The sequence below is a fragment of the Chiloscyllium plagiosum genome, unplaced genomic scaffold (genome assembly GCF_037043375.1).
Source record: "Chiloscyllium plagiosum isolate Xiang-an unplaced genomic scaffold, Cpla_swu_hap1 HiC_scaffold_50, whole genome shotgun sequence".
NCBI lineage: Eukaryota > Metazoa > Chordata > Chondrichthyes > Orectolobiformes > Hemiscylliidae > Chiloscyllium > Chiloscyllium plagiosum.
In genome coordinates, this window is record NW_028270188.1 from 51,543,264 (window position 1) to 51,560,205 (window position 16,942).

Here is a 16,942-nt window from a genome sequence, read left to right on the forward strand (position 1 = left end):
GCACCAAACTTACACATCCCTGAACACTTTGGACAATTTAGCGTGGCCAATTCATCTAACCTGCACATCTTTGGACTGTGGGAGGAAACCCACGCAGACACGGGGGGGACAATGTGCAAACTCCACACAGAGAATCACCCGAGGCTGGAACTGAACCTGGATCCCTGGAGCCGTGATGCAACGATGCTAACCAATGAGCCATCGTGCCACCCCATGGGTTTGTAAGGCTGAATCTGCATTTATATGTTAAGGAGGATCAGGATGAGGCCTTTCAGTCCCTCGAGCCTACTCAGCCATTCTAGAGTAGAACTGATTTGCTATCTCCATGCTATTCCAGAGGGTAGTGCATGTATGGAATGAGCTGCCAGAGGAAATGGTGGAGACTGGTACAATTGCAACATTTAAAAGGCATCTGGATGGGTATATGAATAGGAAGGGTTTGGAGGGATATGGGCTGGGTGTTGGCAGGTGGGACTAGATTGGGTTGGGATATCTGGTCGGCACGGAGAAATTGGACTGAAGGGTCTGTTTCCATGATGTACCTCTGTACGACTGTAGGATCTGCATTCTCCCCATATCCCTCAATGTTTTTTACCACAGGAGGTCCCCAAGTTAGAAACGTCTGACTTATGAATGCTTGTACTTATGAATGTAATCTCACACAAAGGCGTTACTTTAAATATCCCGGGCACCACATGACAGGAATAATGTGCAGACTTTGGAGAGGGTATGGAAGAGGTTTACCAGGATGCTGCCTGAATTAGAGGGTATGAGCTGTAAGAGGAGGCTAGAAAAACTTGGTTTGTCTTCTATGGAGTGGCGGAGGCTGAGGGGAGACCTGACAGAAGTCTTTAAAATGATGAGAGGCGTAGTTAGGGTTGACGGTCAGAATCTTTTCTCAGAGTTGAGAAGTCTAATACCAGGGGGAATATCAAGTGAGAGGGGGAAGTTCAAAGGAGATGTGAATGGGCATGTCTTTTTACACAGAGAGTGATAAGCATGCACTGCCAGGGATGGTGGTGGTAGCAGATATGATAGGGGCCTATAGATAAGCACGTAAGTATGCAAGGAATGGAGGGATATGGGCCAAGGGCAGCAGAAGGGATGCATTTAATTTATAAGACCATAAGACATAGGGGTGGAAGTAAGGTCATTCAGCCCATCAAGTCCACTCCACCACTCAATTATGGCTGATGGACATTTCAACTCCACTTACCCGTATCCCTTAATTTCTTGTGAGACCGAGAATTTATCAACCTCTGCCTTGAAGACATTTAACGTCTTGGCCTCCACTGCGCTCCGTGGCAATGAATTCCACAGGCCCACCGCTCTCTGCCTGAAGAAATATCTCCTCATTTCCGTTCTAAACTGACCCTCTAATTCTAAGGCTGTGCCCACGGGTCCTAGTCTCCCCGTCTGATGGAAACAATTTCCCAGCGTCTACCCTTTCTAAGCCATGCATTACCTTGTAAGTTTCTCTTAGATCTCCCCTCAATCTTCTAAACTCTAATGAATACTATCCCAGGATCCTCAGCCGTTCATCGTATGTTAGGCCTACCATTCCAGGGATCATCTATGTGAATCTCCACTGGACACGCTCCAGTGCCAGTATGTCCTTCCTGAGGTGTGGGGCCCAAACTCGGACACAGTATTCTAAATGGGCCCTAACCAGAGCTTTATAATGTCTAAGTAGCACATTTGGCGTCATGGTCGATGCAGCATCATGGGCTGAAGGGTCCGTTCCTGTGCTGTACTGTTCAATGTTCTATCCAACATTTGAACATTTTCTGTAATTTCATCTTGTCTTGCATTGTGTTCTGACTTGCGAGCAGAACGGAACCTGTGTGCAGACTCAGTTGCAATCGTACTCGATGACAGAGTTTCCACAGCTCATTGGAGTGTTCCAACCGTTCTCTGAGTGAAGAAAATTCCTCCTCAAACAGTACTAAATTGGCCTAGCCTCTTATTCTGAGACTGTGGAGACAGTAAGGACAGCAGATGCTGGGAGCCAGAGACTTATTCTGAGACTGTGTCTGATCTAATCTGATCTGCCCTCACTTGCTGGTGTGGATACAATGATGGGCTTATGACCTTCAGCAAGGTATCTGTACTCGATTGATGATACTTATGTTAACTCCTACATGAACTCAATGTGGGTAACATAGCACTGAAAGATTCTGCCTTCCATCCATTGACTCCATCTATACTTCCCACTGCATGAAAAAAGCAATATATGTGATTAAAGACCCATCCCATCCCATTATACTCTCCTCCAGTTGGGAAGAAGATACATAGAACATAGAACATAGAAGAATACAGCGCAGTACAGGCCCTTCGGCCCTCGATGTTGCGCCGATCCAAGCCCACCTAACCTACACTAGCCCACTATCCTCCATATGCCTATCCAATGCCCGCTTAAATACCCATAATGAGGGAGAGTCCACCACTGCTACTGGCAAGGCATTCCATGAACTCACGACTCGCTGAGTAAAGAACCTACCCCTAACATCTGTCCTATACCTACCCCCCCTTAATTTAAAGCTATGCCCCCTTGTAATAGCTGACTCCATACGTGGAAAAAGATTCTCACTGTCGACCCTATCTAAACCCCTAATCATCTTGTACACCTCTATCAAGTCACCCCTAAACCTTCTTTTCTCCAATGAAAACAACCCCAAGTGCCTCAGCCTTTCCTCATACGATCTTTCTACCACACCAGGCAACATCCTGGTAAACCTCCTCTGCACCCGTTCCAGTGCCTCCACATCCTTCCTATAGTATGGCGACCAAAACTGAACACAATACTCCAGATGCGGCCGCACCGGAGTCTTATACAGAACTTTGAAAACACCAACAGCGGGTTTTGAGAAGATTTGTAGCTCAGGTTGAGGTTCTTGATGAAAATGAACCTTCCAGCTCAGCGAGCAAACCTACATCTAGAACCTACCAACAGATTCAAGAACAGCTTCTTCCCCGCTACTACCAGGCTCATGAAAAGACCTCTCATATACTGGAGTTCTCTGCACCTTCTCTGTCGCTGTAACACTGCATCCTGTTCTATCACCCTAACTTACTTCTGTAAGATTTGTCTGGTTAGCAGGCAAAACAATACTTTTCACCGTATCCCGGTGCGTGTGACAATAATAAATCAAATCACATTGGTGTTTTACAATTCCCAGTACTCACATACCTTACAAAAAGCTGCACCTGGGCTAGTAAAAAACAATTCAGTTACAAACTGTAGTGTGTTTTCTCCAGCGTGTCATGCTGCAAGTGGCATGATGGGAATTGAGAGAAGTCACATACCGTTCAGTGATAACTTGAACATGTCGCTTTAAGGGGCACTCTAACTATCAGACATAAGACTGCCCTCTGGTTCTAGACCCCACCTGCTTGCCTCACCTCCCACTGGGCAAGGGAAAGGTCCTACCTGTATCTATCCTTTAAGAATTGTGCATGTTTGAGTGAGATCAGGTCTCAAGCTTCTAAACCCCACAGAATGTGGGGGTTAGGGAGAACCAGTGGCTCAGCTGGTTAGCGCCGCTGCCTCACAGCCAACAGGGACCTGGATATGATTCCAACCTTGGAGCGACTGTCTGTGTGGAGTTTGCATGTTCTCCCTGTGTCTGCATGGGTTTCCTCCGGTTTCCTCCCACAATCCAAAGATGTGCAGGTTAGGGTGGATTGGCCGTGGTAAATTGTTCCGTAGTGCCCAGGGATGTGCAGGTTAGGGTGGATTGGCCACGCTAAATTGTCCCATAGTGCCCAGGGATGTGCAGGTTAGGGTGGATTGGCCATGCTAAATTATCCCATAGTGCCCAGGGATGTGCAGGTTAGTGTGGATTGGCCGTGCTAAATTGTCCCATAGTGTCCAGGGATGTGCAGGTTAGGGTGGATTGGCCATGCTAAATTGTCCCATAGTGCCCAGGGATGTGCAGGTTAGGGTGGATTGGCCATGCTAAATTGTTCCATAGTGTCCAGGGATGTGCAGGTTAGGGTGGATTGGCCATGCTAAATTGTCCCATAGTGCCTAGGGATGTGCAGTTTGTGTGGATTGGCCATGCTAAATTGTCCCATAGTATCCAGGGATGTGCAGGTTTGGGTGGATTGGCCATGCTACATTGTCCCGTAGTGCCCAGGGATGTGCAAGTCAGGGTGGGTTGACCCTGCTAAATTGTCCCATAGTGCCCAGGGATCTGCAGGTTAGGGTGGATTGGCCATGCTAAATTGTCCCATAGTGCCCAGGGATGTGCAGGTTAGGGTGGATTGGCCATGCTAAACTGTCCCATAGTGCCCAGGGATGTGCAGGTTAGGGTGGATTGGCCATGCTAAATTGTCCCATAGTGCCCTGGGATGTGCAGGTTAGGATGGATTGTCTGTGTTAAATTAACCCGTAGTGTCCAGGGATCTGTAGGTTACGTGCATTAGTCAGGGGTACATGTAGAGTAATGGGGTACGGGGATGGATCTGGGTGGGTTACTCTTTGGAGGGACTTGTTGGGCCAAATGGCCTGGTTCCGCACTGTAGGGATTCTATGAACACAAATGTAGCCCTGATCCATTGAATCCACCCTTGGGTCTGGCTAATCCCAGGAATTAGTTTGGTGAACCTTCATCACACTGCTTTTATGGCACGTATTTCTTGTTTTTTTTCTTCCTGTTTTATTCCCCCAATTGCACACACCTTCTGCTTTCCCAGGCCAGTCTCTGGGGATGGGGTGACAGGGTGCGAGCGATGATGACGACGACGCTGTGGATAAGGAGTGATGATGAGAGTTCCATTCACAGAACTGCTGCCGCTGAGCAGGAGACAGGAGGCGGGCCAAGGGATCACTGTAGGCCCGAAAGGAAACCAAAAACAGACTGCGTGGAATTTTTCCTGAGTTACATCACCCCACACACCCTGAACCACAGATAGAAACAAGGGATGTAAATATAGGACTTGCCAATCACGTTCTGATTACAAACTTACACAGTGGGGAAGAAGGGATTTCAAGAGTCATACAGTACAGAAACAGACCATTCAGTCCAACTAGTCCGTGCTGAGCAAATCTCCCAAACGCAACTTCTGCATTTGGCGCACAGTCCTCCAAAACTTCCCTATTCACGCACCTATCCAAATGTCTGGTAAGTGTCAGAACTGTACCTGTGTCTACCACTTCCTCTGGCAGTTCATTCCACGCACGAACCAGCATCTGTGTGAAAAAGCTTTCATGTACCTGTCCAGATCTCTCTGAAATGTTGTAACTGAACCCACACCCACCACTTAGTCGGGCAGTTCAGTCCACACCCTCTCCATGATGAAGCCACCCCTCGGGTCCCTTATCAATCTTTCTCCTCTCACCTTGAGTTTTTGAGCTCCCCCACACCTAGAGAAAGGACCTTGGCTATTCACTCTATCCGTGCCCCTCATGATTTTGTAAGCCTCTATCGGGTCACCCCTCGATCTCCGACGCTCCAGTTATTAGGAGAGTTGTCGCAGTTGGTGTTGATGTAGTGAGGGCCAAGAGAGAGATTTCGAGGAAGGAGATTTTATTTTCTGGCACAGAAGGTGATCATGAATGTGCTGCCTGAAGGGTCGGTGGAAGCAGATTCAATCGGAATTTTGGAAAGAGGGAATTGAATGAACACCTGAGAAGAAAATGGCAATTGGGAACAGGGGACAAATTGATCTTGTGAGCTAGTATAGGTGGGGTTGACCAAATGGCCTCCAACTGTGCCATAATGTTATATGACCGCATTATTGCTGACACAAAGGTCCCTTTTAAGATTATTTTTCCTTTTCCCATCAAGCCAAACTATGGGGCATCCGTCTATGAATTTCAGGAGTGGTGTAGTGTTGGTCTGTACAGCCCAACAATTGGTAGAATAAACCAGACACGTTGCTTGTGCCAAGTTAATTGCATGCCGAACTTGGCCAGCCCCACTTGCAAAACTTTTAAGTTCGCTTCTGCGATTGGACAACAATCATTGCACAATCCTGACTGCGCTAAAGCAACGCTAATTGGACATAATTCGTCCAGCTCACATCCTGACTCATTTACACCCGCTGGAACTGAACTACATTCATACCATTCTCTGTAAACAAAAAAATGGTATGTTCAAATTTTGCACCTTCTCTGAGGTTGGGGGACTCTATTGCTTGATCTTTGACCTCCTTCTGTATCGGTGACTCAGTCATTAGCAGTGCTGCCTCACAGTACCTGGGTTTGATTCCAGCCTCGGGCGACTGTCTGTGTGGAATTTGCACATTCTCCCAGTGTCTGCGTGGGTTTCCTTCAGTTGTTCCGGTTTCCTCCCACACTCTAAAGATGTGCAGGTTAAGGTGGATTGGCCTTGCTAAATTGCCCATACAGTGTTCAGGGATGTGTAAATCAGGTGGATTAGCCATGGGAAATACAGGGTTACAGGGAGAGGGTAGAGGGTGTGATGCTCTTCAGGAGGTCAGTGTGGACTTGTCGGGCCAAATGGCCTGTTTCCACGTTGTAGGAATTCTACTCTACATAGTAATTCTGTGATTCGGTTAATCAGAGTCAATTTGTCAACCAATCAAAGACCTTTTCCTCCAGTAGTATAAATCAGTCCGAGCCGTTGAAATTTGGTATTCTTGCATCTGTCCTGAAGATGCAAGATGAGACGGGTTGGCAACACGTATCTCTTTTTGGCCATATTCGCTAATTGTCCTTGAGTTTTGTGTTCTTGATTGGGCCATTGCAACCATATCGCTGTGGGGCTAGACTCACATGTAGGCCAGATCAGCTTCTTTCCCTAAACGGCATGAGTGAACTGGACGGGTGTTTAGGACAATCAATGATGGTTGGTTAGTCACCGTCACTAAAGCTAGCTTCAGGTTGCAGATTTTATTAGTTGAATTTAAATTCCACCAACTGGTGTCCTGACAGGTTTTGAACCTGTGTCTCTAGAGCATGAGCCTGGACACCTCACTTGGTAATCCAGTGACATTACCACAACACCAACATCTTCCAGAAAAGATGTTGGAAAACTTGAAAGGAAAGATTTATAAGGAGACATTGCCAGGGCAGGAGTGTTTGAGCTTTTGGGAGAGGCTGAATAGACTGGGCATATTTTCCCTGGAGGGGTCAGAGACTTTATGGAGGGGCATGGATAGGGTGAATTGCCAATGTCTTTTTCCTAGGGTGGGGGAGTCCAAAACTAGAGGGCATAAGGTTAAGGTGAGAGGGGCAAGATTTGAAAGGGACCTGAAGGGCAACATTTTCACTCTGAGGGTGGTGCGTGTATGGAATGAGCTGCCAGAGGAAGTGGTGGAGGCTGGTACAATGACAACATTCAAAAGGCATCTGGATGGATATATGAATAGGAAGAGTTTAGAGGGATATGATGAAGGGCTTTTGCCCAAAACGTTGATTTTCCTGCTCTTCGGATGCTGCCTGACCTGCTGTGCTTTTCTAGCACCACTCTAATCTTGACTCTGATCTCCAGCATCTGCAGTCCTCACTTTCGCCCCGTTTAGAGGGATATGGCCAAAGTGCTGACAAATGGGACTAGATTAGGTTAGGATATCCGGTCGGCATGGACGAGTTGGACCGAAGGGTCTGTTTCCATGCTGTACGACTCTGTGACTCAGGCTTGGAGGTGATAGTGTTACTTGTGGATCAGTCAGAGATGTGGTTAAATTATAGAAGGTTCTTGAGGAAGGAAGGGTTACCATTACAGAGAAAGCCACTTCTGTAAGTTCTCACTTAAAAAATATGTATTTACCCTTATTCTTTCATGGAATGTATATATCATTGGCAAGGTCAACACTGAACTGAATCCCTTGCTCCATCCATTTCAGAGCACAGTTAGGTCTGGAGTCACATGTAGGACCAGACTGGGTAAAGATGGCAGATTTCCTTCCCTAAAGGGCAATAGTGAGCCAGATGGGTTCTGTCACAACAAAATTTGCAAATAATGGGACCAATTTAAGGTAAAGATCTGCAAACGAGGAGATGCTCTGCTTGGTTCTTCTTAATTCTAAATGGCTCATCTTATCAGTCAATGTGTTACCACAGTGTCGTGCTGTAACTCCTCCCTCACTTTCCTTCTCATCTATCTGCAATTTTGAAACACCCAGCCTTGAGATCACTCAGTCACCATTTCCTGGGGGAGCAGGGAAGAGTCAACGCCACATTGTTGTGGGGGCTGGATTCACCTATAGGCTAGAACAGGAACAGGCAGCAGATTTTCCTCCTGACATGGGCATTGGCAAAGCAAGGAGGAGGTTTTCCTGATGATTTATCGAGGGTGGCTCAGCAGTTAGCATGGCTGCCTCACAGCGCCAGGGACAGAGGTTCGATTCCAGCCTCGGGCGACTGTCCGTGTGGAGTTTGCACGTTCTCCCCCTGTGTCTGTGTGGGTTTCCTCTGGGAGCTCTGGTTTCCTCCCACAGTCCAAAGATATGCAGGTTAGGGTGGATTGTCCATATAGTGTCCAGGGATGTGCAGGCTCGGGAAATACAGGGATTGGGTGGGATGGAATGCTTTCTCAATGTTCAGGTGTGGACTCAATGGGCCAAATGGCCTGATTTCACACTGTAAGGACTCTATCTGGTATTCAGCATGACAAATACCAGTATGACACTCCTACCCTCCAGGGGTGTTCGTGAAACAAAAGTGTTCTTACCACAATCGTTGAGGCCAATAATTTCAATTTCAGAATGAAGTTGTCTTTTCCTTAGAGTGGGAGGATTTCAAGACTCGGGGTCACATTTTTAAGATGTGAGGATAAAAATTTTAAAAGGGCATGAGGGAGGCTAGTTTTTTTTTACACAGGTGTGGAATGAACTTACTGAGGGAGTGGTGGACGAGAGCACAGTTAACAACTCATGTTAACAGCTCAGTTAACAAAGTTTGAGAGCTGTCTGAATCTGTTGTGGAACCCTGGGCGGCACTAGGACCCAGCCACAGCTGCTGTCTGTCTGTCAGGCTCCCTCCCTCTCTATCGCCAGACGCGTTGGTCAATGAAAAAAAAGGATGTTGCTAACAGCTTGATTTCACATACTGCTCTCTCGTCACCGGGGGTGGGAGGGGAAGGGGAAGAGGAAGAGGTGGAGAGAGATTAAAAAAACATAGGCAGAGAGAGAGAGAGAGAGAAGGCAATCTAAGGACGAGTGGGGGTAAAGAGAAAAAGTTTGCAACTTTTCCTGAACATCCTTCCCCAAGGAAGCTGGAAAAGTTTTGGGGGAACACATGAGTTCACAGGACAACAACACTGGCGAGAAAGCTGACCAAGAGGAACAGGATGGGAGGTGAGTGATAAGGAGAAAGAGGGGCTCCTCTTTTCATTTATTATAACTTTGAAACTCAAGGTTGGGCTGCAGGAGGGGTCTTGTTTATCCCCCCATTCCTAGATCACGACCCCGAGCTGCACCGCTATCAACTTTTAACTTTTCAATGTGTAGATTCAAACTTACACAAGATTAAAGAAGATGCAAATTTTCTTGTAAAAACATTGTCATGTGCCATTGCAAAACAAATTATTGATTCTTTAATGTCGAAGATATCTGGCGCTACGACTTATTTCCCCATAATGTCCTTTGCTGACTGGATGTCCTGCACTGTTGTGTATCTTTGATCTCAACCTCTCAGCTGATCCTCTGAGGAGAAATTCCTCCTCGTTTTTGACCCCGTTTCTGTCAGTTTGACAGAACAGACCATGATTGGATTTCTGTGCACACCTTCCCCCTACCTCAGGTTGGCAAATAATTTAGGTAGCTACTTATTCTGGAACTGAAAACAACTAAGGGAAAAAAAAATGCTGGAGATCACAGCAGGTCAGACAGCATCCATGAAGAGAAGACTTTTATTTGAGAAGTTGCCTGGGAGATAGGATGGGTCAGCTCATGGATTTTACAAGCTCATGGTTAAGGAACAGATGCTTTTCTTTAAAAATGGTAATAGTATGCAATATAAATATTGACCCAGGATTCTGGGCAGAGGGGACAATGGATTCCAGCAAAATAGTGGCTGTGGGATGATTTGCCCCCCTCCCCACCCCACCTGACAGTGTCTCAGACCACCCGAGAGATGGGGTGGTACCTCTTTAGTGCTAGCACTGGCAGAGGGTGGGAGTGAGGAGGAATTTCTTCTCTCTGAAGAGCAGTTGAGAGTCTGTGGAATTGTTTCCCCTCAACCCAGTGCAGGGGAGGCTGAAAAAGACAGGTCTCAGATTGACGGGGAGGGGAATCGAGAGTTGGTGGGGGGGGGGGAAGAGATGGGAAAAGGCGTCAGAGCTGGAGTGGTGGAGCAGACTTGAGATGCTGAATGGCTCCTATTTCTTTCATGAAATGGTCGATCATCAGATTTCCCTCTCACCTTACCCTGAGAGGTTATGCCATTGAGTGATTAGGTTCCCTACAGTGTGGAAACAGGCCCTTCAGCCCAACAAGTGCACACCGACCCTCCGAAGAGTAACCCACGCAGACCCATTTCCCTCTGACTAACGCACCAAACACTATGGGACAATTTAGCATGGCCAATTCACCCTAACCTGCACATCTTGCACAACCCGGAGGAAACCCAAGCAGACACAGGGAGTACATGCAAACTCCACACAGACAGTCACCCAAGGCTGGAATCGAACCTGGGACCCTGGTGCTGTGAGGCAACAGTGCTAACCACTGAGTCACTGTGCCACCCACGGGTGTTTGAAGGCTGGCTGAGAGTAGGCAGGTTTCTGAAAATTAGTCCTATCTAGAGGCTGCTTATGTTCAGGAGTAGGCCACTCAGCCTGAACTGGCTGTGTTAGCTCCCCCTGCTTTTTCCCTAGGGGCCTTCTCTTGGTTCATTATCCAACTTTCTTCTGAAAGTTTTGGCTGAACCGGCCTCGACCACACTCTCAGCCGGTAAGTCTCCAGATTCTAACCACTCACTGCGTTACAAACCTTCCTGGGTCTCGGCTTTGCTTCTTCTGTTGATGACCTGAAAGCGGTCTCCTCTCGTTCTTGGTTCTTCCACCCACTGGGGAATTGCTTCTCGCTCTCCACTCTGTCCACATTCCTTACGATTAGTATCAAATCTCGTATCAACCCCCTTCTCTACAGTCTCATCAACTCCAGTCTATCCATATACCTGTGAATAGGAAGGATATTATTAAGCTGGAGAGGGTTCAGAAGAGATTTACCAGGATGTTGCTGGGAATGAAGGGTTTGAGTTATAGGGAAAGGCTGGATAGGCGGGGACTTCTTTCATGGTAGCGTGGGGGGGGGGGGTTGAGGGGTGACCTTATAGTGATTTATAAAATCATGAGAGGTAAACATAAGGTGAACGATAGGTATCTTTTCCCTCGGGTTGGGGGGGGGGGGGCACCAGACTCGGGGGCATTTTTTAAGATGAGAGGAAAAAGATTTTTATAAAAAGCAATTTTATTTTACACCAAGTGGTTATGGAATGAATGTCCAAAGAAAGTAATGGATGCGGGTATACAGTATAAAAAAAATTAGATAAGGGACATGAGATAGCTTTGGCAAATAGAATTAAGGAAAATCCAAACGGATTTTTTACAAATACATTAAGAACAAAAGGGTAACTAGAGAGAGAATAGGACCCCTCAAAGATCAGCAATGTGGCCTTTGTGTGGAGCCGCAGAAAATGGAGGGGGGATACTAAATGAGTATTTTGCATCAGTATTTATTGTGGAAAAGGATATGGAAGATATAGACTGTAGGGAAATAGATGGTGACATCTTGCAAAATGTCCAGATTGCAGAGGAGGAAGTGCTGGATGTCTTGAAACGCATCAAGGTGGATAAATCCCCAGGACCTGATCAGGTGTACCCTAGAACTCTGTGGGAAGCTAGAGAAGTGATTGTTGGGCCTCTTGTTGAGATATTTGTATCATCGATAGTCACAGGTGAGGTGCTGGAAGACTGGAGGTTGGCAAACGTGGTGCCACTGTTTAAGAAGGGCGGTAAGGACAAGCCAGGGAACTATAGAACAGTGAGCCTGACATCGGTGGTGGGCAAGTTGTTGGAGGGAATCCTGAGGGACAGGATGTACGTGTATTTGGAAAGGCAAGGACTGATTAGGGATAGTCAACATGGCTTTGTGCATGGGAAATCATGTCTCACAAATTCGATTGAGTTTTTTGAAGAAATAATAAAGACGATTGATGAGGGCAGAGCGGTAGATGTGATCTATATGGACTTCAGTAAGACGTTCGACAAGGTTCCCCATGGGAGACTGATTAGCAAGGTTAGTGGACAGCAAAGAGGGTTACCTCCGATTACAACAGGGTCTTGACTAGATGGGCCAATGGGCTGAGAAGTGGCAGATGGAGTTTAATTCAGATAAATGCGAGGTGCTGCATTTTGGGAAAGCAAATCTTAGCAGGACATATACACTTAATGATAAGGTCCTAGGGAGTGTTGCTGAACAAAGAGACTTTGGAGTGCAGGTTCATAGCTCCTTGAAAGTGGAGTCGCAGGTGATAAGATAGTGAAGAAGGCGTTTGGTATGCTTTCTTTTATTGGTCAGAGTATTGAGTACAGGAGTTGGGAGATCATGTTGTGGCTGTACAGGACGTTGGTGAGGCCATTGTTGGAATATTGCAATTCTGGTCTCCTTCCTATCGGAAGGATGTTGTGAAACTTGAAAGGGTTCAGAAAAGATTTACAAGGATGTTGCCAGGGTTGGAGGATTTGAGCTATAGGGAGAGGATAAAGGGCTTATGCCTGAAATGTCGATTCTCCTGCTCCTCGAATGCTGCCTGACCAGCTGTGCTTTTCCAGCACCACACTCCTGACTCTGGTCTCCAGCATCTGCAGTCTTTACTTTCTCCTAGAGGCTGAACAGGCTGGGGCTGTTTTCCCTGGACCATCGGAGGCTGAGGGGTGACCTTATAGAGGTTTATACAATCATGAGGGGCATGGATAGGATAAATAGACAAGATCTTTTCCATGGGATGGGGGAGTCCAGAACTAGAGGATGTGGTTTAGGGTGAGAGCGGAAAAGCTACAAAAGAGATCTGTGGCGGAACGTTTTTCACACAGAGGGTGGTACGTGTATGGAATGAGCTGCCAGAGGAAGTGGTGGAGGCTGGTACAATTACAACATTTAAAAGGCATCTGGATGAGTATATGAATAGGAAGGGTTTGGAGGGATATGAGCCAGATGCTGGCAGGCGGGACTAGATTGGGTTGGGATATGTGTCAGCATGGACAGGTTGGACCGAAGGGTGTGTTTCCATGCTGTACATCTCTGTGACTCTATATGGGCCAAGATTAGGCAGGTGGGACTAGTATGGTTTGGAATTATGGTCTGGCTGCATCAAAGGGTCTGTTTCCGTGCTGTATGATGTTCTTCACCCTTCACCCTTGTCTAACACCTTCACAAGTTTGAAAGTGCAGTGCCCAGAGCTGGATGTAATATTCTAGTTGATTTTATTTATGAAGCCCTGGGTTCCAAATGTTTTATTAGCTGCTTTCTCATCTTGCCCTGATATCTTCAACCACTTGGTGCATATATAATCCCCTTTAGAATTGGCTTGGTTATAAATGCTGACCTAGCCAGGGACTGCCATGTTCGTGGAGCAAATTTTTAAAATCTCTTACTTGATATCACTCCACCATTTCCTCTTGAAGTCTTATTGCTATCCTCACAGTATGCATACTTAAAATTTCATTACCGACCACAAACGCTGTGATTATGCCTATCACCTTCAGGTCTAGGACATGAACATGCATCAAGATGGGAAACGTTGGTGTTGAAGGAATGTCAATAGACTTTGGGCTCAAGGATTCAAATGGCAGCTGGTTGAACTTAAATTCATGGGTGGCACGGTGGCTCAGTGGTTAGCACTGCTGCCTCACGGTGCCAGGGAGCTGGGTTCGATTCCAGCCTCGGGCGACTATCTGTGTGGAGTTTGCACATGTGTCTGTGTGGGTTTCCTCCCACAGTTCAAAGATGTTCTGGTTAGGGTGGATTGGCCATGCTAAATTGTCCCGTAGTGCCCAGGGATGTGTTGGTTAGGGTGGATTGGCCATGCTAAATTGTCCCATAGTGCCCAGGGATGTGCAGGTTAGGGTGGATTGGCCATGCTAAATTGTCCCGTAGTGCCCAGGGATGTGTTGGTTAGGGTGGATTGGCCATGCTAAATTGTTCCATAGTGCCCAGGGATGGATGTGCAGGTTAGGGTGGATTGGCCATGCTAAATTGTCCCATAGTGTCCAGGAATGTGTAGGTTAGGTGCATTAGTCAGGAGAAATCTAGGGGAATGGGCCGGGGTGGGTTACTCTTTGGAGGGTTGGTGTGGACTTGTTGGGCCAAATGGCCTGTTTCCACACTGTAAGGATTCTGTGATTCTTTTAATAGACCTGGAATTGAAAGCTAATCTCAGTGAAAGTGACTGTGAAAATGATCATTGATTATTATAAAACCGTATCTTGTTTACTAATATCCCTGGGGGAAGGAATCTACTGTCCTTACTCAGTCTGGCCTATATGTGATCTCAGACCCACATCAATGTGGTTGAGTCTGAACCTCCCTCTACAATAAGAATGTAAGAAACAGCAGCAAGAGTAGGCCATTTGGCCCATCGAGCCTGCACCACCATTCAATAAGATCATGGCTGATTGTCAGGAAACAAGAGTGCTGGTGAATGGTTGCTTTTTACGGACCCAGCTCCGCCTGCACTCACCAAGGTTACTTTATTATTCAAAAATCTATGTTTGCCTTCAAACCATTCAATGAGGTAGCCTCAACTGGGCGGGGATTCCCACAGATTCCCAACCTTCTGGGCGAAGAGGTTCCTCTCAGCTCAGCCCTAAATCTGCTCCCCCCCCCGCCCTATTATTTTGAGGGTACCCCCCCCACCGTTCTAGTTTCACCCTCCAGTGGGAACAACCTCCCTGCTTTGATACTTATCCAGGCCCTTCATCATTTTATTAGATGCCCCCTCATTCATCTAAATTCCAGTGAGTCCCAGCCGACTCAATCTCTCCTCATAAGCCAAACCCCTCAACTCTGGAATCAACCTGAGTGAATCTCCTCTGTGCCCCCCCCCCCCCCCCCCCACCCTCCTCCAATGCCAGTGGGTCCTTTCTGAAGAAAGCAGACCAAAACTGTACACAGTTACTCCCAGGTGTGGCCTTACCAGCACCCTGTACAGCTGCAGCATAACCTCCCTGTTTTTAAACTCCTTCTCTCTAGCAACGAAGGACAATATTTCACTTCCCTTCGTAATTACCTGCTGCATCTGAGTAGGATAATGTGGTCAATTCTGGCCTTGTCATCCAATGAGGATAAAAGGGATTGGTCAGGGTACAACCCTCTGTCGGTTCCCACCCCCTTTTGGTGTAAAAGGCAACCATTCACCAGCACTCTTGTTTCCTGACAATCAGGTAAATACCTACGGTGGCATTTGGTAGATCAGCCTAATGTGTGTCGCTTTACCAGAAGCAATTTGGAAGTCCATATATACACCAACGCAGTCTGTTGCCTCATCAAAGAAGAAACACAATCCAGTTCGGTGAAACAAATTTTGCCTTTGAGATCCAACTGGCTTTGCTCGATTTTCTGCCTAATTATTGAAGGATTGTGGATGTCACTGACTGTGTCCTGGGGGAGGTGATGCTGAGCTGCAGTGATGGTCCACACTGCTCCCTGTCCCTCCCTACCCTGGAAGAGGTGATGCTGAGCTGCAGTGATGGTCCACACTGCTCCCTGTCCCTTTCTGCCCTGGAGGAGGTGATGCTGAGCTGCAGTGATGGTCCACACTGCTCCCTGTCTCTTTCTGCCCTGGAGGAGGTGATGCTGAGCTGCAGTGATGGTCCACACTGCTCCCTGTCCCTCACTGCCCTGGAGGAGGTGATGCTGAGCTGCAGGGATGGTCCACACTGCTCCCTGTCCCTCACTGCCCTGGAGGAGGTGATGCTGAGCTGCAGTGATGGTCCACACTGCTCCCTGTCCCTTTCTGCCCTGGAGGAGGTGATGCTGAGCTGCAGTGATGGTCCACACTGCTCCCTGTCCCTCACTGCCCTGGAGGAGGTGATACTGAGCTGTAGTGATGGTCCACATTGCTCCCTGTCCCTCACTGCCCTGGGGGAGGTGATGCTGAGCTGCAGGGATGGTCCACACTGCTCCCTGTCTCTCACTGCCCTGGAGGAGGTGATGCTGAGCTGCAGGGATGGTCCACACTGCTCCCTGTCCCTCACTGCCCTGGAGGAGGTGATGCTGAGCTGCAGGGATGGTCCACACTGCTCCCTGTCCCTCACTGCCCTGGAGGAGGTGATGCTGAGCTGCAGGGATGGTCCACACTGCTCCCTGTCCCTCACTGCCCTGGGGGAGGTGATGCTGAGCTGCAGGGATGGTCCACACTGCTCCCTGTCCCTCACTGCCCTGGGGGAGGTGATGCTGAGCTGTAGTGATGGTCCACACTGCTCCCTATCCCTTTCTGCCCTGGGGGAGGTGATGCTGAGCTGCAGTGATGGTCCACACTGCTCCCTGTCCCTCACTGCCCTGGGGGAGGTGATGCTGAGCTGCAGTGATGGTCCACACTGCTCCCTGTCCCTCACTGCCCTGGGGGAGGTGATGCTGAGCTGCAGGGATGGTCCACACTGCTCCCTGTCCCTCACTGCCCTGGGGGAGGTGATGCTGAGCTGCAGTGATGGTCCACACTGCTCCCTGTCCTTCACTGCCCTGGGGGAGGTGATGCTGAGCTGCAGGGATGGTCCACACTGCTCCCTGTCCCTCTCTGCCCTGGGGGAGGTGATGCTGAGCTGCAGTGATGGTCCACACTGCTCCCTGTCCCTCATTGCCCTGGGGGAGGTGATGCTGAGCTGCAGGGATGGTCCACACTGCTCCCTGTCCCTCACTGCCCTGGGGGAGGTGATGCTGAGCTGCAGGGATGGTCCACACTGCTCCCTGTCCCTCACTGCCCTGGGGGAGGTGATGCTGAGCTGCAGTGATGGTCCACACTGCTCCCTGT

General features: G+C 48.1%; 1 protein-coding gene across 3 annotated transcripts in view; it reads left to right on the top strand.

Annotated features, from left to right (window-relative positions):
* The first annotated feature begins 9,088 nt into the window (after positions 1-9,088).
* The window catches only part of bnipl (BCL2 interacting protein like), a 78,007-nt gene continuing 70,153 nt past the window's right edge, over positions 9,089-16,942 (top strand). Inside the window, exon 1 of one of the 3 annotated variants that reach the window (XM_043683961.2) lies at positions 9,089-9,267. In XM_043683961.2, the coding sequence (XP_043539896.1) occupies positions 9,209-9,267 (59 nt within the window). In that variant the 5' untranslated portion in view covers positions 9,089-9,208. The remainder of the gene's footprint in view (positions 9,268-16,942) is intronic. The other 2 variants (XM_043683960.2, XM_087985065.1) reach the window with 2 other exon arrangements.